Source organism: Mirounga leonina, unplaced genomic scaffold (genome assembly GCF_011800145.1).
Source record: "Mirounga leonina isolate KUSES-001 unplaced genomic scaffold, KU_Mleo_1.0 Mir_128, whole genome shotgun sequence".
In the NCBI taxonomy this organism is placed as follows: domain Eukaryota; kingdom Metazoa; phylum Chordata; class Mammalia; order Carnivora; family Phocidae; genus Mirounga; species Mirounga leonina.
Genome location: NW_023270320.1, coordinates 16,720,490 through 16,747,467, shown reverse-complemented (window position 1 = coordinate 16,747,467; position 26,978 = coordinate 16,720,490). Strand labels below are relative to the sequence as shown.

Below are 26,978 nucleotides of genomic sequence, written 5' to 3'. Positions count from 1 at the left end.
GATAGGCAGTGGATGAAACAAACAAGACTTGTACAAGATAAATCACAAATAGTTTGAAGGGGAATAATAGAAAATATTTCCTTGGAAATGTAATAATGTCATCATGACCTGAAACCTGAAACAAACTGTAATAAATCAAATCTATTATGCCTACTGTGTTTGTCTAGGCATGAGCTAAACCACTGTGCAAACCATAAGAATACCAAACATCCTCCTACGGTGGCTAACATGCGAGACTGCTATTTCTTTACCAATTACAGCTGTAGCCTTTCTGTCGTCTTTCCTTCTTCTAGACAAGGTTTATTGAGATACCCTGCTTCCTGGCAGCATCCAATGCAGAGCAGAGCCTCCCTTCCTTAAACTGTCCTCCAAACCACATAACACAGGCCCCCATTATATAAGGCATCCTTTCTAACATCCACTGATTGAGATGCCCCCACAGTTCCCCTTGGTGTGTGTTTCTTTTGCTACCACTGAGTAATAAGCCTAAACTGATTCCAGATCATAGAAGGTTTTGTTTTTCAATAAATCACATACTCTGGTATTTTAAAAAGTATTTTTTTTCTTTATTTAGTAGATCCCCTACCTTTTCTCCAGCACCTTGACTCTCACCCATTTCTAATTATTACACTATAATTTCCACTGGATGGATTTGTCACTATGGTAGAATTTTACAAAAATAACCAAAATCATTCCCCTCCCTGGGTACGAGCTCCTGTGCAATGTGATTTTTCAGCTTGCCTATCAAGAGGTAGAGTTTATTAAATGGCCACTGGTCTTGTGACTTGCTTTGACCTTTAAGAATGTGTCAGAGTGATGTTGCCAGTCATAAGCCTAACTGTCCAGAGACGTTGCGTACTCGTGTTCTCTGGCATGGAACCCTCCACTGCCATGTGATCAGCTCTGACTTGGTGGTGAATCAAAGACCAAGAGAATCAAAGACAAGCCAGCAGGCCATGGCCCAGGCAAACTGGTTGCCGACTGCAGACATGTAAATAAGCTTAACCAACACAGAGGCAGCCAGACCCAATGAGCCCAACCCCAGATTCCAACCCCCACACCCATGCAAGAAAGGGTTGATTCTCAGCCACTAAATGTTGTGGTGATGTGTCCTATAACAAAAGTTACTTGGTACAGTCTCAACGACCAGATTGTATTTTGCTAAGTTTATGATTTCGCTTTTATCAGAGTCACAATTTGTATCTACTTGGTAGTGTATCACTCATTAGTTCAAACAGAGGCACCAACGAACAGTGAGGGAATAATGCCATGCATATCACATTTCCCATTATTTTGCCTTGTGTCAAATAGTCAACACGAACAGTTAAAATTAACATACTTCTAAAGAAAAGGATTAGCTATCTGGAGACTCTCTGAGTAGCACAGGAAATAGACAATTAGTGTAAATAGCCGCTAGCAGTAATTTACTCATTTGATTACTTAGAATAACCTGTAACTGAAGCTTCTTTCAGATAAACTATTGTGGTTTTCTTCATATCTTTCGGTATTCGATTTTAACTTGCAAGTAGAAATATATAGGTTATAACTAGTAATAAGCAAAACGGTGCATTGATAACATGGTGGTACTACTTTTAATCTCAAAGTCTTAGCTAATCTGGAATTACCAACCTACATTTCAAAAAGGTTTATACCTTTGAAACAGAGCATTATGATGCTGAAAGTAACTCACTTCCTACAACCTACTGTGAAATCCAAACATAGCACAAAGTGTGATGAAGGAAAAAAAAAAAATTCTTTGCTCTAATGCTGAGCAGGTGGAGATAATGCAGAATGGAAAATACAAAGCCTAGTGAATCTAAATGCTTAAATCCATATGAAAAAAATAAGAGTTGTTAAGTTAAAAGCCAATGACTCACTGAAATCTGTTCTCTCAGGGTCAGATGAACAAGACTGATATAGTTGTTTTAGGAACACAAGTTTGTCTACTTGAGGGAATCAATCAAATGTTCACTGTTCTTTCACTTGAACTCTCTCCTCAAAAGTCCAACACCTAGGACAATCGGTTAAGCACCCAACTCTTGGTTTTGGCTCAGGTCATGATCTCGGGGTTGTGAGATCAAGCCCTGAGTGGGGCTCTACGCTCAGGACGAAATCTGTTTAAGACTCTCTCCCTCTCCCTTGACCCCTTCCCCTGCTCTCTAAAATAAATAAATAAGTCTTAAAAAAAAAAAAAAATTCCAACACCTCCTCTCCTCACTCTCAGATGACAGTTTGCTCCCTATTGAAATCAGAAGAGAATCTCCACAAGGTCTCACCATCCCATCTAATCTCTCCTTGTAGCTGTGCCCACACACCTCACCTTCTCCTTGATTACAGTGAATGAGCTCCTATCCTAAATCATCTCCTCTAATTTCCCATATACTTCTATATTCTTTCTGTGAATTTCCGCTAGAGTTTCCTCATTATCCAGAGCTAACTCCTCTGATATTCTTCTACAAATATGCAGGAAAACAGTGACAGGCCATGGTTCCCATCCAGTACCCTCAGAGCAGCAACAACGGGCAGCCATTTCACCAGGCACCTTGTGAAGAAAGCAGATGGAAGACCCTCCTCCCCCAGGCCCACGAATTGGAAACTCCATGATGGAGCCCAGCAATCCGTAACTTAACAAGCCCTCCAGGGGTTTCCAATACACCCTAAGGTTTGAGAACAACTGTTAGAGCAACGGGCTTCCATCTCCCCCATAACAATTACCCTCTCTCCACTAGATCATGTTTTCTTCTCTCCCATCTTCATATGAAATAGTATCTCTCCTGACCTCAAGTACTATATCTGCTATTCCTGTCATTTTTCTCTTCTCATATAGAAAAGTCTTAAAATTACTGACTAGAACCAACTTTTCTCCTTCCATTTCTATTGATTCATTCTAGTGAGGCTCCTATTGATCCCATGCCACTGAAACAATATTTAACAAGATCTCCGGTGACCATTATGTAACTAAATCTAGTGTACTAATCTCAGTCTGCAGTTCATTTGGCCTATGGCAAGATTTAACCCTGTCAAATTCTCTTTTTTGAAACACTTTTTTATTTCTCCCCACTTGGCTTCCAGGACATCACTCCTGGTTCTTTTCCATAACTCAGTGGCCCCTCTGTTTGTCTCCTTTGCTGTTTCCCCATCAGCTCATCAACCACTAAATATTTAAATAGCCCAAGGCTTAGCTCTAGCATCTCTTTTTTAAATATACTCACTTCTTAGGTGGGCTTATTTAGTTTTGTGGCTTTACAATCTAGCTGTGTGTTAACGTCTTCCATATTGTTTTTTTAACCTAGAACTTTCATCTTTGAATGATGCTATTTGATTAATATATTGCACAACACATATCCTAATTACAAATGTTTATTAAAGCGTGATGTTTTGTGACTTCAAATGTCATGATGAGCTCTGACGTCAGACATGATGGAGGAAGGTGGCAAATCTTTTCCCAAAAAACACAACTACGAAGCTGAATGGAAGGGTCAAAAGCAACCATTCTAGCACTTGGGAAACACCTGGCCAAACAGAAGCATTAAGTCACAAAAACTACTGAGCTTCAGGTAAGAAGAGCATTAGTGTATGGAATTCTTAGCTGGGGCTCCCAGGCCCCCCACAGCCCCAAGCTCTGTCAGGGCAACAGTGTAACCAGGACAGGGCAACAGCTTTGCTACCACTGCAGAGAGAGCTTCCTTGATTTAGCTTACTTCTTATCTGTTTGAGTAACAATCTCAGTGACAAGTGAACAGGAAGGCCCAATGGATCTGCTAGCCTAAGGTTATTGTCTACTTTAGGACAAGCAACTAACCAGTTAATGCTATGCCAACACAGTGGGGTACTGTTCAGCAATAAAAAAAGAAAAAAAGGCAGGGGCCCCTGAGTGGCTCAGTTCATTAAGCATCTGCCTTTGTCTTGTAAGATCTCAGGGTTCTGGGATCCAGCCCCAAATTAGGCTCCCTGCTCAGCAGGGAGTCTGCTTACCCTGCTCCCTATGTTACTCCCCCTGCTCATGCTCATGCTCTCTAATAAATAAAAAATAAATAAAGAAAGAAAGAATGAAATGCATGTTAATAGGGATGAACCTATAAAATATTATGTTAATGAAAGAATATGTATGCAAAAGAATATATACTCTAAGCCTCCATTTTGTCTAATGCCCAGAAAAGGCAAATTTATAGAAACAGAGAGCAGACTGTAGTTGCCTAGGGCTGGGGATAGGACTGAGAATTGACTGGTTGGGAACAGGGGCATGTTTTTTTGGTGATGAAATGTGCTCAAGTCCAGTTGTGATTTTAGAAAAAAACACAGATACTCCTTAACTTAGTGGTTTTCAAAATGAGCTACTTAATTATCTCCTAAAAGAATTCTGGAGATCTCTATACTGCATCATATATTTTTAAGTTAATACCTAAAATTCTTTATCGTAAGTTTAAATCAGTTTGAAGGACTTCTGAGGTAAGGCAAATATTGGCATTTTAAAATAAATTCATATCTCACTCCTTTAAACTTTATCCGCGGGACTCTAAATTCATTTTAATTATACATTTGGCAGAACTAGAACAGCATATCAACAGCTGAAAGAGAAGGATTAATCCCCATTAAACGAAGTCAGTTTTTTAAAGTTCAGGGGCATTATGCTTAACATTGCGTTAGGGAACATTTTGCCCCATATCTCTTCACAAGCAGTAGTTCTGATTTTATGAATGGGGTTTAACAGCAAATTAACAGCAAAACAATGGAAAGCATCAGCCCATGAGTAAGTGAGGGGCTAAGCAAACAGTGTATTAATAGTTGTTGCTCCGTGCATTATTTAAATATTATTCACAATGTATTCTCTTAAGGTTAATATAAATCTAGTAAGTACACAGAAGGGATTAAGCACTACATAGAGAAATTGTTGATGGTTGACAGCAAGCAGAAAACTTGCACCCAAGTAAAACATAAATGTGGATTTAATGTCTGCAGCAATCTCTTGGAAAATATAAGAAATATCTCCAGAAACTAAATAAATTTTCAAGAATGCAACAGATTTATTTCTAATCTGTGTTATTTCTATCTGAAGAAATAACATCGATCTGTTAGAATTAATGTGGAATTTCTCCTGTTTTTATTTCCTGAAATCATTCGAAGTCTGAAATTGAGATACAAAGTCTCTCCAAGTGCTTCCTCACTATGAGAATGATAAAAATGCAGGGAGTGCACTTGGAGCAGATGGGTATCTTGCATCATGCTGTTTTTTGCAGATCTTGAAGTTTTTAGGATAGATAAATAGATGATTCATGGAGCCTTGAAATGAGTTTGCTTTGTAGAAGAAAGAAGAAACTTCTACTTTCTTACTATTTTTTAATGTTGTTCTCTTTGCTTTGCTCTAAGATAAATAGATACAGAGAGAGAGGGAGAAAGAGAGAGAGACGAAGGGAGGGAGAGGTGGAGGTAGTAGAGAAAGCCAGATTTGGCAGAGAGGGACACCGAGATGCAATTTAGATACGGCAAAAGCCTCAGCTGAAGACATGGGGAATCTGGAGCTAAATTTCATGTCACTCTTAAGATGGGCATGATCCTGAAAAGGAACTTGGCAGGTAAAGACAATCTTTCAGAAGCACTCCCAGATGCTAGGGCATATCTTTCTTTCATTGGGCATCTGAGTAACTCATCACGTTCATCACGCTGTACATGGAACCCCTTAGAAAGTTCTTGGATAGCCTTAAGAACACATGAACTCCATTTGTGAATGCTATTAATGCCTCATTTTTTACAGTGAGGGAGTCATTTTAGCTGACTATGCACATAGGTTCCTGGATTTGGAGATGGACAAGATTAAATGTGGTAGGAAAAGGAGGGCCAGTGTGGCAAAGGGGACAGTTATTAACTCTGTGATTCCTTTTCCATGTTTCTCTCTGTCTCTCTTCTCTCATTATCTCTTCTATAAAACAAAAGTTTAAACAGCAAAAATCTGCCCTTAGAATGAGACCAAGACTGGAGTTGAAGAGTATGGTATGGGGTCTTGCAAATAAGACAAAGTGTTCTTTTGAGGGCACCTGGGTGGCTCAGTTGGTTAAGCGACTGCCTTCGGCTCAGGTCATGACCCTGGAGTCCCGGGATCGAGTCCCGCATCGGGCTCCCTGCTCAGCAGGGAGTCTGCTTCTCCCTCTGACCCTCCCCCCTCTCATGTGCTCTCTCTCATTCTCTCTCTCTCAAATAAACAAATAAAATCTTTTAAAAAAAAAAAAAGTGTTCTTTTGAGAAGGTAGTGCAAGAGTGATTGCAGATGTCAAAGATTGCTGAGAAAAAAAAAAGAATGTACTGATGGGATTCTGAGATAAATTTAGAAAACTCCAGGAGTCATGTACAGAATCTAGTTATTTGAAGATTTTATTCTGAGCATGGTCTTATTCAAATTATATAGGTTTAAAAATAAACGTTTCAGTAGTATAAAAGATGGACTGGAAAAGACCAAGTAAGAGCAGAAAACCATTAGGATGTCAGTGTCAGGATTCAGGGGAGTTGATGAGGACAATGAGAGCAGCCAAGAAGATATGTTAAAATCAGTGAGACATAGTGATCTTTTGGAAATGAGTGGATAAAAGGGATGAAAGGTCAAAGTGGATCTAAAATTTCAAATCAAACAGAGAGAGGAATGGGAAAAAAATACCCATTTGGAGGGAAATATTATATACCTAATTTTAGACACATTGAAATTTGAGTACAAGTCAGCTGCAAACTAGGCATAAATCAGGGGCTTAGAAGAGGACAGGTCTGAGGAAAGAGGTTTTAATAAACAGTAATCATACTGAATAAAAGAAACACAGTAAGTTTTTAAAATATATGTTTCAAATTATTTGATTTTTCCAGTTTATAATAAAGAGAAGATAATGGACCCATAAAGATGCCATTAATAATGCTTCTTTAAAAAAGCTCTATCCAAGCTCATTTCACTTTTAGTCCTTCAATCCTTAAACTTCAACTATCAATATTTTAATTAACCATAACTTTATTATTTCACATTAGAATTAGTCATGTTTTGTAATTATACTTTCATGTGTAACAAATCAAAATATGTATAAAACATAATTTTTAACTTACAACTTTGGTTGTATTATAAGGTGGGAATATAAATTTTTGAGGTTTGACAAGTGATTATAGGTTTTAATATTAATTCCATTTAATGCATTCTTCTTATCTATAGTACCATAAATCTGCTCTCACCCAGACATTTATCAAATTAATAAACAATGAATACAATGAGTTTAACTGTTGGAATTAAAGGTTTTATGGACATTATATGTGTATCAAATTCTGGCTGGAGACACTAACTGAAATTACTATCCAATCCATGTAAAACAAATATTTTTAATTATTTTTTTTTTTAAAGTAGAGATAATCCTCTATATGTATCTTATACCCTTGATTAGAGCAATGTGCTTGACAAGAGATTTTAATCATTCTCAAAGATAAAAAATGATTATAAAGGGATAATTTCAGTAATTCATTTATTCTGTAAGGACTGGTCTTGATTGAAATCACATGTAATTTGGAAATATAAAATGTTACTGCTAGAAATGCAAAAACGTTTTTTGAGAAAGAATCTAAACACCCATCAAAGCCCAATGATGGATTTATTAATAGACTTATAGTGCAAAGCTGATGTTGATTTGCTAACCCATACGCACAGATGTGGCCTTCTCTAAAGGAAATCTGGTTGACATAGAGAATTTTAGTGAATGCTCAATACTCTTTTCATCCCCTTTCCTCTATAAAACAAGTTTTGCTGAAGTCTGAATGGTAAATAATAAATGGGTACTAAATGCTAACTTGTAAAATATGAGTGCTGTATTTTATTTTATTTTTTAAGATTTTATTTATTTATTTATTTGAGAGCGAGAGCATGAGGGTGGGAGGGGCAGAGGGAGTGGGAGAAGACAACTCCCCGCTGAGCAGGGAGCCCGATGCTGGGCTCCATTCCAGGACCCCAGACCATGACCTGAGCCGAAGGCAGACACTTAACTGACTGAGCCACCCAAGCGCCCCTGAGTGCTGTATTTTAATGCAGGGAAAATAATATAAGATGGATGTGTAGGGTCAATGTCTGAGAAGCTTGAGAGGAAACCTTGGGACTTCTGTAATCTGTAAATTCATATGGAAAAAAATAAAACTTGCACATCAAATCATACAAAAAGTAATTCCAGATGACCCATAGCTCTCAGTAAGAAAAGCAATGGACTAAAACTTCCAGAAGATACTATAGGAAAATATCTACATTGCCTTGGTATAGGAGGACTTTTAAAATATATGTGTACAAAAAGCATTAATCTTGAAGGAGGAAATCCATGACACGAGCCACATTAAAATTAAGAACATCTGTTCATCAAAATATATCATCCAAAATACATCATGCAACACAAGGAAAAGCCTCATATCGAGGATGAATCAATAAGAAAATGTGTAGCCAACATTAATAGTTAAATGGACATGGGCGCCTGGGTGGCTCAGTCGTTAAGCGTCTGCCTTAGGCTCAGGTCATGATCCTGGGGTCCTGGGATCGAGCCCCACATCGGGGTCCTTGCTCAGCACAGAGCCTGCCTCTCCCTCTGCCTGCCACTCCCCCTGCTTATGCTCTCTCTCTCTCTCACTCTCTCTGTCAAATAAATAAATAAAATCTTAAAAAAAAATAGTTAAATGGACAGGAAGTACAAAGAAGAGACGACTGAAAATGTGCTCAAACTTCATTAGTCATCAGGAAAATTCCACTTAAAACTTCAGTGAGATACCAGTACATATGCACAGCATGGCTAAAGCTGGAAAAAATGGCATCACCAATCCCTACTAACAACGTGGAGCAACAGGGACTCAGCACTCCTTGCAGGCGAGTGAATGGGTGCAGCTATTTAAAAAGAACATTTTACTCACTGCAAATTTGAACACACATGTAACACACAGATCCCACAATCTGCTGCTGGGTATACTACCAACAGAAATATACATATCTACATATACATAATGACTCCAATTAAATATATTTCCAAGGCAAGGAAAACTAAGCTATTCTATTAGAAGACAAGATAATGGCTACATTTGGGAAGAAAAGGGGTTTAACACTTGGGAGAGGTCATAAAAGGTGCTTCTAGACTGTTGTCACCATTCTATTTTGACTGGGACAGTGGTTACATGGGTGTTCACTTCATGGGAATTGATCAAACTGTACATGTGTATTTTTGTGTAATTTGCTATCCTGAGGAAAGTTTTTCCAAACTAGAAAATTTGTTTAAAATGTAACAACTTTGCTTTTTAAATAAATAGGGATCTCTCTATTTGCAGATAAAGAGGAAGGCTTCTTGCCTAAATGGGCAGATATTTCAGGTTTACAAAATAACAGAATTCATTCCGTGCCTTGTGTGGAATATAGAGAACCATGCCACCTCACAAAACAGAGATCAACTGAATTTCACTAATTACAAGGGTAAGTGTGACATTAACAAAACAGAGAAAAAGAATTTCCATGCCAGTCGGAGGTCATCTGAGCCATTATCCATATCTTATCTTCTTCATAGAAATGTGTTTACTCCTGTGAAGCCTGTTAATTCCAAAAACGAAGGATCTTGAGAGTCTTCAACCTCAGTGCTGCATTGTTTGTAGAAATTTTTATTAGGAAAGTTATTTTTCCTTTGCATAGTTTGAGAGAAATCCTGCTCTGCAAAAAAAAAAAAAAAAAAACAAAAAACAGATCTTAGAGTCAAGTTCCTTTGAGAAATACAAATTAATATTTTTAGAGGCCGAATTCGATTCATGTCAGAGCATAATGCTGATAAGCAGCAGATAGGCAGCCTGAAAGATTGTATTTAGCAGATTAACCGGAGTCCCCCAAAGTGCCACATAACTGAAACTTTTCATGAGGTGAACTGAGAGCCCTTACTTTTCCGGGATGCAATTGGATGCATCAAGACCTATACATGTCTCTGAAGTAAGACCAAAGACTGGATTCTTGCTCTGAGCAAATCAATGTGAAAAGCCGTCTCTTTATTTTTTATATCTCATGGGTAATGGTAAAATGTTGAGTGAAAGAAATGATGAAAACCTTTCTAGGTTATTACACTGCCTATATTGCCCTTGAAACATGGGGCCCAAAGTCAGTTATTTCTGTAGGACAGCAAGTAAAAGTCTGGGCTTTGAATTTGGGGCTTAGTAGAGCATTAAGAAGCAACAAGGTAAGTGGAGAGCCAGCCAGTTCTTGAGCATGAGCCAAAATGGTTATTGGGAGAAATCAGACCCTGTCCATAGGAAGCATTCAAACCAAAATGAAACCAAATTGACTTCCCGGACTGGCGCAGCATTGCAAAGTAGCAGAATTCATTGTACTGCCCCGTGCATTCACAACCAAAGCAGCAAGTCAAAAAATAGATTCCGTGACCTTTTCTGCCCGTGAAATGTAGTCTCCCGCCGTACAGGATTGCATAAAACATAAAGAGAAATCTGTTTCAGTTAAAGAAAACCCCAAAGTGGTGTAAGGGAAGGCTTGTTCCGGCTGGTAATCCCATCCTTAGTAGCAGGCCGGCTGTTGACACGTGAAATTCGTCTCCGGTTTAGACGTCCCCTCACCTTCCCGCAGCCGTCTCTGGAGAGAAGAATGAGGAAAGAAGCTCCTCTTGAGACCCCTCCGAAATCATCACGATCAGGTACCTCCTCAGTATCTCAGCCCATCTGGGGCTCGCACTTTCCTTCTGACAGCAAAATATGGTTGCAATGTGCTTCAGGGATCTGAGAGAGGAGACTCAGCGACATGTCGAGTGCTGCTGTGGATACGCCACGTTGCAGGAGATTCTGTCTCCCTGAATTACTCCCAGACAATTGCTGTAAATCTCCACTATGGAAATACAAGCGGAGCGTCAGTGAACAAACTCATAACCAGTCCGCTGTCATTCTTACAATAAGTGGACGTTTATTTAGTATATTGCAACATATATCCCCCAAATTATATCTCCTGCTGTTGAAGATTTTAAAGATTTATTTATTTTTAAAGATTTTATTTATTTATTTGAGAGAGAATGAGATAGAGAGAGCATGAGAGGGGGGAGGGTCAGAGAGAGAGGCAGACTCCCTGCTGAGCAGGGAGCCCGATGCGGGACTCGATCCCGGGACTCCAGGATCATGACCTGAGCCGAAGGCAGTCGCTTAACCGACTGAGCCACCCAGGCGCCCATTAACATCATTTTTTTTACAGTCCATAATATTTTCTTCCTAGCTTTTGATTTAACTTTTTTTTTTTTTAAGATTTTATTTATTTGCGAGAGAGAATGAGAGACAGCATGAGAGGGAGGAGGGTCAGAGGGAGAAGCAGACTCCCTGCCGAGCAGGGAGCCCGATGCGGGACTCGATCCCGGGACTCCAGGATCATGACCTGAGCCGAAGGCAGTCGCCCAACCAACTGAGCCACCCAGGCGCCCTATTTATTTATTTATGTATTTAGAAACAGCACGCACACGGGCACACACGAGTGGGGGGAGGGGCAGAGGGAGCAAATCTTCCACCAGACTCCACCCCCGCCCCCTCCGGGGCCGAGCCCAGTGAGGGGCTGATGCGACAACCCATGACATCACCGCCCGAGCCAAAACCAAGAGTCTATCGCCCAACCGACTGAGCCACCCAGGAGCCCCAGCCTGCTGTTGGAAGATTTTAAGGCGCTTTTTTTAACTCCACCAATTAGATGTGTTATTATCAATTTGTAGAGTTAATATTTGTTGAGGCTTACCCACAGGTCTCCCATTTTCTTTTTCTTTTTTTTAATTTGAGAGAGAGAATGAGAGAGAGAGCACGAGAGGGAAGAGGGTCAGAGGGAGAAGCAGACCCCCCGCCGAGCAGGGAGCCCGATGCGGGACTCGATCCCGGGACTCCAGGATCACGACCTGAGCCGAAGGCAGTCGCTTAACCAACTGAGCCACCCAGGCGTCCCTATCTTTTTTTTTTTTTTTTTAAGATTTTATTTATTTATTTGAGAGAGAGAGAATGAGAGAGAGCACATGAGAGGGGGGAGGGCCAGAGGGAGAAGCAGACCCCCTGCTGAGCAGCGAGCCCGATGCGGGACTCGATCCCGGGACTCCAGGATCATGACCTGAGCCGAAGGCAGTCGCTTAACCGACTGAACCACCCAGGCGCCCCAGGTCTCCCATTTTCAGAGCTTGGTATTCTTCTTCTCAGGTCTTCCTGCAGGGATCATTTTTGTCTCCTTCCCGGACCACATTCGTCAAACATTCCTTCGGTAGCGTCAATTGGTAATAAACTTTCTCAGTTTGTATTAGTCTGGAACTGTATTTGCTTTACCCTCGTTCTTGAAACGTTTTTCCCAAGTCTATAATTCTAGGTTGATGTTTTCCCTCACTCTTTTAATTCTATTATTCCACAACCTCTGGCTTCTTTTGTTGCTACTGAAAAGAAAGGCGTCAGCTTCACTTCCACTGATGTCTATGTAACCCATTTTTCATCCTGACAGCTTTTAAGTGCTTTAATTCTTTTTCTGCAGTATCTGTTTTACATAGATGGAATTTATCTTAATTTTACTTGGTATACATTTTTCTTCCCATATCTGAGGTTTATTATCTTTAATCAGTTCTGGATATTTATCAGTTTTTGTATTTGTATTTTTATATGTTCTGTATTTTTCATTGTGTTTCTCCTGTCGTTTACTCATAGAATTCAGATTATACCCATATTAGCCTGTCTTACTCTGTCTTTCAGTTCTCTTTATACTGATGGAAAACAAGAAATAAATGGCCCACTCAAATTAGAAAAATCAAGAGAACAAGGTTGTATAAAATACCTATTTAAAAGCTGGACAGGGGCGCTTGGCTGGCTCAGTCAGGAGAGCATGGGACTCTTGATCTCGGGTTTGTAAGTTCGAGCCCAATGTTGGGTGTAGGGATTACTTAAAAATAAAATCTTTTCTTTTTAAGATTTTATTTATTTATTTGAGAGAGAGAGCGCATGCGTGAGAGAGAAAGCACGAGACGGGGGAGGGTCAAAGGAAGATGCAGACTCCCCGCTGAGCAGGGAGCCTAATGTGGGACTAGACGCTGGGACTCTGGATCATGACCTGTGCTGAACGCAGACGCTCAACCGACTGAGTCACCCAGGCATCCCAAAATAAAATCTTTTAAAAACTTAAATTTAAATTAAAATTTAAAAAGCTGGAAAGATAAAGGGGACCCAGGACATATGCAGCAACCAAATCTAGCAGAAGACCCACTAACATCATAGGTCCTAAGGAACAAGGAGATGGAGTGGCTTCCAACGCTCAGAAAGACAGAGAGCCATGTGTTGCAGTCCACTTTGTGATAAGCCATGACTTTCTGTGGAAAAATAAAGTTAGACTGAGTCACCCTGCAGGGAGAAGTCAGAGGATTAACTCTCATTCCATCTTTCTTCTCCCCCCGCTACCATCCTCTGCCCAGGCTCCACCCTAATTGGCTCCAGCTAAAAGCAGAGGGCATGGGATGCAGTCCTTACAAGTCATCCTGGCACAGACACAAGGGTGGAGTTTGTCCTGACTTTCTCGTGCTTGTGGTTTTTTTATTGTGGGCTTGTGTTCCTTGAAATATTAACTGTAGGAGTTGTGTAAGCCTGCGTTTCAATTCCTTTCTTCTAGATTAAGTGTGCCCTTGCTTTACCTCGGAGACAGTCTTAACTTTTTTGGGGAACTGCTATGGGCTGAATATTTGTATCCCCTCCAAATCTATATGCTGAGACCTTAACTTCCAAAGGTCTTGCTATGAGTAGATGGGGATACAAGTATGTGGGAGGTGTTTAAGTCAGGAGTCTGGAACCTTCATGAGTGGGATTAGCGCCTTATTAAAGAGGTTCCAAAGAGTACCTTGCCTCCTTTTGCCATGTGAGGATACAATGGGAAGTCTGTGACCAGAAGACAGCCTTCACCCAATCATGCCAGCACCCTGATCTCAGACTTCTTGCTTCCAGAACTGTGAGCAATAAACTTCTGCTGTTTATAAGCCACCCAGTCTGTGGTATTTTGCTATAGCAGCTCAAACAGACTAAGACAGGAAATTGGTACCGAGAGTGTGGCTGCTATTACAAATACTTAAAAAAAAAAATGAAGAAGTGACTTCGGCACTGGATTATGGGCCGAGCCTGAAGATGCACGTTTGAAAACCCTGCGCTGCTTTGAACAAACTATGAAAGGCCAAGCTGGTGAGAACTCAGAAAAGGAGAGCTGTAGAGAAAGCCTCAATCTACTAAGAGCAGAACTAAGGGGTCATGAACAGAAGATGGGAGAAATAGTAAAGGCTATTCTGATGAGGTCTCAGATGGAAATAAGGAACATGTTATTGGCAACTGGAGGAAAGACGATCCTTGTTATGAAGTGGCAAGGAGCTTGGCTGAATTGCACTCGTGTCCCAGTGTTTTGTGGAAGGTAGAACTGTGAGCAATGAAATTGGATATCTGGCTGAAACTATGTCCAAGTGAAGTGTTGAAGGAACAGCTTGGCTTCTTTTGAATGCTTACAATAAAATTCAAGAAGAGAGAAATGATTTGAAACAGAATGGTTAATCAAAAAGGAAACAGAACTTCAATATTTGGAAAATTTTCAGCCTATCCATATTGAAAGAAATAAGAAACCATGTTCATTAGAGAACACAAAGGTTGTGGCCAAATTTGATAGAGATTGGTATAGATCAACCATCTCAACAGAAACTAGGAGCTGGTTCATCAAGGTGGTGGGGAAAATCGGTCAGCCATCTAAACAGGTCAGAACCTATTTTCTAAGCCAATGAAAAAATAACCCTGAAGGCGTTTCGGAGATCTTCAGGGCTGGCCCTCCCATCACCCGTCAGTGAAGCAGAGTAGAAGGCACCCACAAGGCCAAAAAAAAATTTTTTTTTTCAAAGGAAGAACCTCTGCTGCCCCAGAGGCACCTCACACATCCCTGGGTTCAGCTCTAGAATTCCAATTCTGGCACCATAATCCTCACCTGCCCCAGGTCTGGTGCCCCAGGTCTGGGGTGATTTCTCCACCAGCTTGTAGAGTGCAGAGCCACGAAGTCACAACCGTCGCCACCTAGATTTTAAAGAATATCCTGGAGAGCCTCCACCCATGCAGAGGGCTGCTTTGGGAGCGAGACGACTGCAGAGTCCCCTGTGGGGCATTGCCCAGCGGGGCCATGGGAGCAGGTAACCGTCGTCACGAACCTCACACTAGTAGATCTGCTGGCATGCGATTGCAGCCCAACCATGAGAATTGCAGCATGAGCTGTGCCTGGCAGAATCCCAGGGACAGCCCCCCAGAGCTTTGGGGGCTCAGCTGCAGCCCCAGTGAGTCCAGAATGTGGGGCACAGAATCAGGGCGGATTGCTCTCAAGCCTTGGGGTTTAATGTCATTTACCTTGTTAGGTTTTGGTCTTCTTTGGACCTGTTGCTACAACCCCCCTTTTCAGTGGCTACGCTGTGTCTCTGGTTTCACTTTCTGCAGTTTCATCATTAACTCCAGATGGAAGCAATGCTCCTTTTCCTGACAAATCATCGGAAGGTCAATCGTCCCCTAACTGTACGTCACAATGCGTCATATACCTCACTTCCTCTCATCACGGGGGCATTTTAGCACCCCCCGGCACCACAAGAAGGAAGGTGAGTGCATTACAACAATTTATGCTTCGATTTTATTATTAATTATCATTAATCTCTTACTGGGCTTAGTTGACAAACTAAACTTTATCCTTGGTGTGTAGGTATAGGAAAATACGTAGTACATAAAGGGTTTGGTACTAGCTGGGGTTTCAGGCATCCACTGGGGGTCTTGGAACCGATCCTCCGAGGATAAGAGGAACGGCTGTACTCCATCTTTCTTTCCCATTTCTCCCTTTGGAGTGGGACTGTCCGTCCTATGCCTGCCCCGCCATTATCTTTGGAAGCACATAAGATTTCATCTGAGTTAACAGTTTCATAGCTGGAGAGTCATTTGCCTTAGGATGAATGGGATCTTGAGTCTCCCTCATACCTGCTTTCGGTGAAATGTAGATGAGACTCAATGTAGACTTTTGAGTTGAATCCTGGAACAAGATAAGACTTTGGGTGCTCTTGGGATGGAATGAATGTATTTTACACGTGAGAAGGACATGACTTTTGAGAGGCCAGGGGCGGAATGCTATGGTTTCTGTGTTTATGTCTTACCCCACCAAATCCTAATGCCAAATGTGATGGTATTAATAGGTGGGGTCTTTGGGAGTTGTTTAAGCCATGAGGGTAAACCCTAATAAATGGGATTAGTGTCCTTTAAGAGAGGCTCCAGAAAGATCCCTAGCCCCTTCCTCCATATGAGGATTCAACAAGACAACTCTGGCTATGAACCAGAAAGAGAAGCCTCATTAAAACTTCCTGTGTTGACACCTTGACCTTGGACTTTCTAGCATCCACAATTGTGAGAAATAAAAGTCTGTTGTTTATTAGCCACCCAGTCAGTGGTATTTTGTTACATCAGCCCAAATAGACTAAGACAGGAACATAAGCAATCTAGCTTGAGTTTGTTCAGCCATACAGGAGTTAGGAAACTTCACTCCAAACATTCATATGGTTGGGAATTCTGAGGGGATATTTCCATTTATGACTACTCGGTTCAGAGACTAGACTGAGATATATAAATACTCATACCATCTCCCCCTGTAGGACAGATTTACTTAACTATGTGATTATGTTTCCCTTTGGGGACTCCAGCTTAATTGCTAATCCCCAATTCCTCATCCCAATCGGCTTACACCCCAAGCTTAGTACCCCCTGCCTTATTTGTGCCACCAAGGAGTGACAGGCATTTTCAAGACTAAAGCTACTGTCTTCTTCTATTCTTTTTTCTTTTTTTTAGCTTTATTGGACTATAATTGATCATAGAAATTGTATATTTTTAAGATATACGACCTGATGTTTTGATATATGTATACATTGTGAAGTGATGCCACAGTCAACATATCCATCACGCCATCTCAGTACCGTGTGTGTGTGTGTGTGTGTGTGTGTGTGTGTGTGTGTGTGTGGTGAGAGCACCTGAGACTTATCCTCTTGGCAAATGTCAAGTATACACTACAGTATTCTTAATTGTAGTCACTATGCTGTATGTTAGACCTCTGAACTCAGTGTTTGGAAGCCTGTTAGAATTTGTACTTTCTTGTCATTTCTGGTCTAGAAGGAAGCCTCTCACATTCCTGCACTCCCCACCTATGCTCTTGGTTTTTTTGTTTGTTTATATCTGTGCTCGACACTTTTAGGAACACCGAAGTATAACAGTTTCTCCGAACATCCAGTCTGCCGTACTGCTTGAAGGGAAACTCCACATTCACCTTTTGAAACTTGGTAAATGTATTTGATAAATATGCTTTGGAAAAAAAAAAGACTGCCTGAATTCCTATTTCTATTATGAGAACTATATGTATTTACTATCCATAATGGCCAAAGGAAAAGTACTTCTTAGTCCATAGTTCCTTCCTTGTTTCTCATATTGATCATATTTCGCAACGTCTGGATGGTCCTGAGAAAGAATGACAGTAATAGTGATTGCATATTCAACCCAATCGCAAGAAGGCTGTAGCTCCCACTTTCACCCACTGTCTGTGGTTGTGGCTTTTCTACTGGGTTCCCCTTCCTGGTGGTGGTAACTTTCAAAATATGGTCAGGAGACGTCTGGTTCACAATCACCTGGGACCCCTGTATAAATGCAGATCCAGGGCCCTAAAAGCTGATAAGGATCATTATGTTTAGAAAGAGGTCCAGAAGTCTTCATATGAATTCAGTCTCTAAATAGTCAAGAAGAGTTACTGAATTATAAGAATTGTATGCAAGCACCTTCATTCTCTTTCCTAGTAGGTGCCTTAGGGATTTAAATATTTTAAGGTGGCAGCAATCATGCCTTCCTATGGAAAGTAGGAACTTCTAAACGTCCTCTGACTTTCCTGTTGAAATGATTAAATGCTCAGTTCCAAATTCATCTCTTTTTTTTCTATAAAGCATATGGATATTATTCACACTCTAAAATTGAAAAGCTATGAAAATTTCACTTATTTAATATGGTACCCTACCAGTACATTTTAAAAATATAGAAATCAGTGTGAGAGAGACCAGGGGAGAAGGTTTCATGAGGCAAGTAGGACTTGAATCAATCGTAAGTGAGGATGTGTGAGAAAGGGTATCAAGGAGGGGGATCAGACACAGGCTGCAAAAGCAGGGATACTCACACACCATCAGAAGAACAGTGAAGGATCCCAACTGGAGTAAAGAATCCTGTTAGATAACACAGAAGATCAGACAAGGCTGGACTATGGAGAACCTTATATACTAGCTTTGGGATTGCACTTTGGAACTTCAGTATCTCACAGATCCTGTAGATTAGGGGAAACATACCCAATCCCAACCCCCTCATTCCTCATTCACTCCCACTACGGAGTGTGTCCAGGATGCATACTCACTTCCCAGAATCACACTTAGAGGTGGTCTGGTGAAAGAGTTCTTGGCAATGAGGTGTGAGTGGAAATTGCCAGGTTTCCCATACATCCTCTGCTATCCTAAGAAAGGAGCAGAAGGAGGTGGTACGGTGGCCTTTTCCGCTTCCTCTTGCTCTGAACATGGACATAATGTTGGTATCCATCATGGCCTACCTCATGACCATGATATTGAAAACATTTACCTGAAGATAGAGCCACCCTGCTAATTGCGGTGGGTGGACTTGCTAGATCAGCTGAACCAGTGCTGGCAGCTGACCTCTGAACTTGGCACCGAGTGAGAGGAACGCACCTTTATGTTTATTTTTTTTTATTATGTTATATTAATCACCATACATTACATCATTAGTTTTTGATGTAGTGTTCCATGATTCACTGTTTGCGTATAACACCCAGTGCTCCGTGCAGAATGTGCCCTCTTTAATACCCATCACCAGGCTAACCCATCCTCCCACCCCCCTCCCCTCTAGAACCCTCAGTTTGTTTTTCAGAGTCCATCGTCTCTCATGGTTCGTCTCCCCCTCCGATTTCCCCTCCCTTCATTCTTCCCCTCCTGCTATCTTCTTCTTCTTCTTTCTTTTTTTTTTAAACATATAATGTATTATTTGTTTCAGAGGTACAGGTCTGTGATTCAACAGTCTTGCATGATTCACAGCGCTCACCATAGCACATACCCTCCCCAATGTCTATCACCCAGCAACCCCATACCTCCCACCCCCCACCACTCCCAGCCTTGGTTGAGTTATCTGTTAGATGTAACCAGACACAGTCCTGAATTGTACTTTATAAATGTGAAGAGTCTGACTTAATCTGCAACACTCGTGGGAAAGAAATATCTCTCTCTCTTTTTCAAAATAGAATTTAACCTGTTTCAATCTGCCAGATGCCCAACTGGTAGAAAATTTAATGTCCGCTATGTTTGGGGGATTCCAACTTCTACTTTTAGGTGTTTAAAATAGTCATAAACATTAGAGGAAATAGCCCCATATATTCTTTCCTCAGTAGTTGTCAATAATATGTCTCACGTACATGCTCCATTGGCAACCTTGGCCTTGAAGTCTTCTGCTGTAACTCCCAAGGCCACAGGTCCTATTCTTCAGTTATTTTTGACATCTTGCAACAACACCAGAAGTATTGTCATGAAACACTCTGCGTCAGATCAGGTAGTTGTACTTAGATACTCACAAAATCCATGGAAGTCTCATCTGATCTCTAGGCTAAGGGCAGGTCTCCAGCTATCTCTCAGCCAAACGATTTCAGATCTCCAACCAAACAATCCTTGCTTCCAACCCATCCCTTCTGGAATGATTTTCCCTAAAATCCCCTCAGTATGCAGAAGCTTTGAAGACTTGGATATCAGTGGTATTTAGCTGGCCTAGCAACTTTATATTGGCCCCACAACATAAAATCTCCTAAAGCACAGGGCAAAGGAAACTTCAGTTACTTTCTGGAGATAAGGGAATTGGTGGTGGAGAGAAAAATTAAAGAGAAGAAAACAGACTCCACTATCTTAAAAAGTTACGGAGTCATGCCCAGGTCATAGGGAGTCATCAAAGATGTTTTAGGCAAATTAGTAGCATTTTAAGGATGATTAACCCAGTGATAGTAATAGCATAAATCAGGAAGGATAACTCTTATGTTTAGAGTCAAAGATTTTATAAATATGTGTTTCTATTGGAGCCAAAGAAGATTATTAGGTACATACAAAAAGAACACCCAAATACGATCATCTACAGATGTTCTGATACACCATAGTCAAAACGGGAAACTACCCAAAAGTCCATGTGTAGGTGAAGGGAACGAGCAACATGTGGTATGTGCACACGGTTCATGATTGCTCGGTAATTACGAAAAAGGAACAAACTATTGATATATGTTACAACGTGGATGGATTTAAAAATATGTTGAATGAAAGAAGGTAAACATGAAAGAAAGTACATACTGTTTGGTTCCATATATATGAAATTCTGGATTATACAAGTTAAATTATAGTGACAAAAAGCCTATCAGTGGTTGCCTGGGGCACTGGGAAGGAGTGTGGAGGGTCAGGAAGAAGGATTATATAAGGGCACAAGGAAACTTTTGGGGGAGATAGATATGTTCACTATCTTGATTTTGATGATGATTTCATGAGTATATATGTATGTCAAAAATTATTAAACTATATACCTTAAAAGTATACAATGTATTATATGTCAACTGACTCAAAAATACTGTTGGGGCTCCTGGGTGGCTCAGCCAATTGAGTGTCCAAAAAGAGTTGATTTCAGCTCAGGTCATGATCTCAGGGTCGTGGGATTGAGCCCATGTGGGGCTCCACGCTCAGCAGAGAATCTGCTTGAGATTCTCTCTCTCTCCCTCTCCCTCTGCCCCTTCCCCTGCTCACGCTGTCTTTCTCTCTCTCTTTCTCTCAATCTTGCTCTCAAATAAGTAAATAAAATCTTAAAAAAAAGATTTTCTCTATCTCTCCTTCTACTCCTCCCCCCCTCAAATGCACTCTCTTTAAAAAAAAAAAAAAATACCGTTTAAAACAGTGTGCTTTTGATTTATTTCGTAATAGTTCTCTTAACATTTCTTCTCAGGGCCACTGGTTCTATCACCATAATTCCTAAATACAATTCAAGCTACAGCCAACATATGCATTGTAATACGTTTAATATAAAGGTTTCTCCTCTTTTACTTTTAGAATTTTGTTTCCTATTTCGTAGACTAGAGTTAACCCAGTTTCTGCTCTACTTTCTCACAACCTTTTTAACCCCCTTCATACCAAGTGGATTTGGTTTCTCAATGTATCTGTAAAAAGGAAAAGGGGAGTTTTATAAAACTTTCTTAATGTACAAGTCATCGTACTTAGTAATTATACGTAAATGGGTAAATGGAGTACTTCAATTCTGATTACTCTGCTAGATTCTGGGGGTGTAAAGGTAAATAAACCAGTCCCTGTGCTGGAAGATAAAAGCTAGTTACACCATAACATTCTAAAACTGGTGCAAACTTTTACATTCAGATATAAATTCATGCATGCAGTACCCTGCTCTATTTATAGGTGGTGAAGTGAATACACATGTTAGAAGGATTATAACAATTATTTCACCAGAAAATGCATAAATAAACAAGTAAAAAGCCTTAGTCAAGAGATCACTTAAGTAGATAAATATCTGAGGTACGAAATTCAAATTTGAAGAGGGTCACCCTCACATCCTAGTCTCTTGATACTTAGACCTTATTTTTCTGGCAATTCTCTCCTAAACTCAGGAAATTAATTCACACAGAGTTATTATTACTAGCATATATTAGTAACATATATGAATATTTAGTATATGTTAGTATAATATATATTGTTAATATATATTATTAGTAAGAAAATAATTATATTTATTATTTATTGTATTCTATTAGCATAATTATTATGTAACATACTCGGCTAGCTCTGATGAGCTGAGGATGAATAAGACTTGTCTGAGCCTTGAAACTTCAAACTAGGGAGGGTGACAGAAACACACAACATACACACAACAATCACACACACAATCTTGGTAACTATAAATACTGGATACTTCATATATGCTTTATGATCTATAAGCTTCAGAAACACCCTTTAAAATAGATAACGTTATCTTCATTTTACAAATAAGAACAGGAAGCACCTAGACATTAAGTAATTTTCCCCAAGGTCACACAGCTAGTAACAAAGCCTGTTACTATGAGCTACCTACTATAATTGTAAGAAAGAGGCTCTGAAGTCTAAAAACTACACAAGCAATTATTGGGGACAAAAGGCCAGCGTATTTGGAATCATGTTTTTTTCTGGAAAATGTAGGACATATTGTTACAGTAACTATGCTGAAGCCAAATTAGCATAAGTAGTATAAAATAAATATAGACAAAATGTGAAAGGAGCATAAAGAAAGGAGTTAATAATACCTTAAAAACGGGCGCCTGGGTGGCTCAGTTGGTTAAGCGACTGCCTTCGGCTCAGGTCATGATCCTGGAGTCCCGGGATCGAGTCCCGCATCGGGCTCCCTGCTCAGCGGGGAGCCTGCTTCTCCCTCTGACCCTCCCCCGTCTCGTGTGCTCTCTGTCTCTCTCATTCTCTCTGTCTCAAATAAATATTAAAAAAAATTAAAAAAATAAAAAATAAATACCTTAAAAACACATTTACTAACATAATTTTTAAAATGGACAAATATAAAGTGAAGCAAAATGACTTCAATGTCTATCCATGTAACTCCAATTATTTTATTAAAAATAAAATAAAAGTAATAAAAGTACAAGAAAGAAATTCAAACAATATAGACATTTTTAAAATAATAGAAATTTACCTCCATTAAGCCCTTTGCTCCAAAGTAGAGAGCGTTAAGAGTTAAAATGTCAGCATGTATAATATCTTCTATTAAACTTGTGCAAATATATACAGTTAAATACACATTTTGCATTTGAACTCAAACCATAATGCAATAATAATGTTCTGTATCTTGTTTCTTAGATTTCCTAATCTTAAAACAACTTTCATTTCAGAGTTATTTCATTGTTTTAAGTTCCACACAGTGTCTTGCTGCATGGGTATATCATGATATATGAAGAGAATGAATCATCATTTCAAAAGCTGATGCTTATTTGTAACTCCAAAGAGCTTGTCTTTCTACATCTTTGGTTGGCTTAAGTCTTCAGTATCAGCCTCTTGAAGTTCCAGCAGATGGCGACATGACAACATACTAAGAAATGTGAATTGCGGATGGGACGCCAAATGACTGAAGTCCGCCAAAGGACTCTCTCCTTTCCAAAGTAAGAACAAAAACGAAACAAAACAAAAAACAATTTCACAAATGCTATTCTTTCATGATTTCAGGGTGATTTTGAACAGAAGTGCATAATATAATCTGTGCTTCAATCGTTTGTTAATTTAAAAGCCTTGGAGGGGTGCCTGGGTGATTCAGTCAGTTAAGCATCCGACTCTAGGTTTCAGCTCAGGTCCTGATCTCAGGGTTGTGAGATCGAGCCCCACATAGAGCTCTGGGCTCAGCGGGAATCTGTTTGGATATTCACTCTCTCTGCCAATTCGTCTCTCTCTCTCTCAAGTAAATAAATAAATCTTAAAAAACAATAATAAAGATAAAAACCTTGGAACTGGGTCCTAACAATAGGAAATGGGTCAGCTGAAGGATCTGAGCACCCATAGAGAAAATAGTAGTGGTTTTTAAGGGCACCTTATTAGTGACAAATCATTTCCACATACAATATCCCAATTGATCCTCGCAAAGACCCTATAAGGCAGAAAGTCCAAAGTTATCTTCATTATACAGACAAGAAAACTGAAGTTCTCCTGATTTGCAAAGTCTTAGTCCCGAAACCAAGGCTCAAGTGCGACTCTTCTGACTCCAAAAGATTGAGCGAATACCAAGCCACCAGTTCATTTGCTGGATCTATTATTGTTTTGGTGTTGGTTTTACTTACTCATTTGTGCATGGGAACTATACATGGTAACATTTTTAAGATGAGAGAATACACTATTAGTATGTGGTTAGTAAAACTGATATTAAATCTCACCCAGTTGAGAGAACAGGAAAGAAAAGACAAAGGGAAAGATAAAGGAAAATCAGAAGGGAGTACAGGGAAAAGGTAATGAAGGTAGAAGAAGCAAGAAAACTGGAAGGACTGAAGGAATGAGGAAAGGCGATGCAAACTGAACAAACTTTCCGATGGTGTTAGACTCGGTCCCAAACACTGATTACTCACTCCACTACTCACGCCAAGTTCGATATCCACAGCCCACAAAAATAGTGTAACTGCTCTAATTCTTTTTTTAAAGATTTATTTATTTATTTAAGAGAGAGAGAGAGAGCGTGAGAGAGCAAAAGCCGGGGGAAGGACAGAGGGAGAGGAAGACAATCAGACTCCCCGCTGAGCGCAGGGCGCAAAGCAGGGCTCAATCTCATGACCCTGAGATCATGACCTGAGCCGAAATCACAGACACTCAACTGATTGAGCCACCAAGGCACCCCATAACTGCTCTAATTCTTCAGTATCTTTAAAGGATGTGTGTGTGTTTGTGTGTGTGTGTGTGTATAAAATGAATGACAAATATATATTTGAGTATTTTAAGTTAACATCCCTTAAAAATAGGCAGGTAGAACAGTGTTCTTTAACAGGGTTTGCCACAGGTTTTCCAGTGAAGTCCAGCGATTTAATCCTCTTAAATCATACTTCTCATCTGCAAAACTGACGCTGCAAATATAGAGTTATCGTGAGCCTTAAATGAGATTGTCACGTAGCAGGTGTGCAAACGCTCGTCTCAGTCCGGCTGATACACAGTGCCTGTATATGTGGCCTTAAAGCACTAAGCCTGTATTATCTGGCCCTTGTTTGTTTCTCCGGCCTTATCTTGTCCCAGGGTTCTCTTCAATCACATAAACGACAATGTCCCTCCGGGTTTTTGTTTCCTTTGTTTGGTGTGTGTGTTTACTTCACTTTGCTCTTTTCCTCTAAACTCCTTTTCATCCTTGGTTTTTGTTCTTGTTTTGGGGTTCCTTTTTGTTTCATACGCCCACCAGACTGTAAACAGCAAGGTTCGCCCCCATCATGAGGCACCCAGCTCATCGCCCAGAGCCTAATATGTTGCACATATTCTGTTAAAACATGTGAAGTGCATCACTTCAGACAAATTAGCCTGGTGGTATCTCTACTTGCTAATGAAGAAATCCACTTTTCTTTCGACCAAGGACCAGTTGAAACTAGGTATCACATCTCTCTAGTAGACCAGGGTGAACTCAACTTATTTTTGCCACGATGTGTTAGAAATTTCAGGACACCAAGAAACGGATGAATTAATCTCTGTCAGTGTAAGCCAGGCAGTTGCTGATATGGCCTACACAGCGTCCAGTGCTCTGCCAGGGTGGGAGTCTCCACCGTCCAAGACCCCCAAGTGTCCAAGGCTCACGTAGTCAGGGGGCTGGTAGGACTAGTTAGCATTGACAATAGCTACGTTTTATGTGGGAAATGAGCTGACTGCGTCAAAGTGAAGTGTTTTCTGATTACTTTTATTTCCTCCCTGAGAGCAGAAATTTTCAGTATCTACCCATTTTACTCTCACCTTAATGCAGGTTAAATGGTGACATCCCATCACACACTAATTTGCGACACTGAGTACAATAAATATATTTAGAGAACCATAAAACAAGCCAGAATAATTTGCAGACAAAGACACTTAGAGCAGGAGATTCTTTAGGTATACCAGTTTCCCCTCTCTCAATATTATCCACATTCCTGGAAATGATCTTCACAGATCATGATGCATCTTATTTAAGAACAATGGGCAACAGGGTGCTTAGGTGGCTCAGTCAGTTAAGCGATGGCCTTCGACTCAGGTCATGATCCTGGAGTCCTGGAATCGAGTCCGGCGTCGGGCTCCCTCCTCAGCGGGGAGTCTGTTTCTCCCTCTGCCCTTCACCCTGTTCTCGTGCTCTCTCTCACTCTCTCTCTCTTAAATAAATAAAGTCTTTTTTAAAAAAATTTAAGAAAATAATAGGCAACAGTCATAATTAATGAGGTAATTCCAACTTTTCCACAAGAAAGGAAAAAAACTATCACTGGGTAAATGCCAGAGTGTTCATTTCTATAAGAGGAGATTAGACGAGCATCTGATAACTAATTCCAAACTTGAATACTAATTCTTGGCTGCATCTTAGAAAAATTCTGAAGCTTGCTTTAATAAATAGAAAGTCACTTTGTAATTTGACTCATCATTGCTTAATATGAGGCTCCTGCCATGTTCCTTGATCTAGGAAAGTAAAGGAATGAGCAAAGCCTCCCTGTCGATTGTCAATCTGGTTTTTCATCCCAACCCTCTCTCTAAAGTTTCCACTTGGATTCCAGCATTTCCAAACAGTACATAAGGCACAGAGCTATAATGTTCCTGCCTTAAATTCCCATTAGTTAAACCAGAAAAAAAAACTAATACAAACTGAGGCACAGGATAGATTTTTCTTGCCCTGAAATACGAAGGGATTCTAATTATGACCAGCATTCCAAGCCTGTAGTTGTTTTCTCTATCTTTAATAGAATGTTATTTTATTTTGTGTGTCTACAAATTTCAAAGATATGCAAGGGATAAAATGCAAATGCTTTAGCACACTTTTGTCGAACCTTCCTAAGGCAGGAGTGCCTGTGGTATAAAAGTTACCACAAGGTGGCACTCTTTCTTAATGTAAATGTCTCTGAAACTCCAGGTTATTCTGAAGTGTTAGATTTCCAAACTGGAACTGGAGAGTTCACTGTATTATTCCCTATCTCCAATAATTACATTAATTGGGTGTTTTGGTAGGTTAGTTTATTCATTTTTAAGAGAGGAAAGCAATTTATTTGGCCACGAGTTTTAAGAAATGCGTTCCATGGAAATGATGCTATTGCCAAGAGGTTTTTCTGAATATGGAGGACTTTGATTAAGGAGGGCCTCAGTAGGAAGGTCCAGGAGACTTGGATTTGGATTCCAGTTCAATTGGTTTAT

The 26,978-nt window shown here is 40.1% G+C and overlaps 1 protein-coding gene across 1 annotated transcript; it reads left to right on the top strand.

Moving 5' to 3' along the window:
• Positions 1-803: 803 nt before the first annotated feature.
• Positions 804-17,355, top strand: LOC118009797. The gene is made up of 4 exons (XM_035003832.1): positions 804-991; positions 10,477-10,664; positions 15,466-15,620; positions 17,249-17,355. The coding sequence occupies exons 1-4, from the start codon at positions 804-806 to the stop codon at positions 17,345-17,347; spliced, it is 630 nt and encodes a 209-aa protein (XP_034859723.1). The 3' UTR covers positions 17,348-17,355.
• Positions 17,356-26,978: the final 9,623 nt, after the last annotated feature.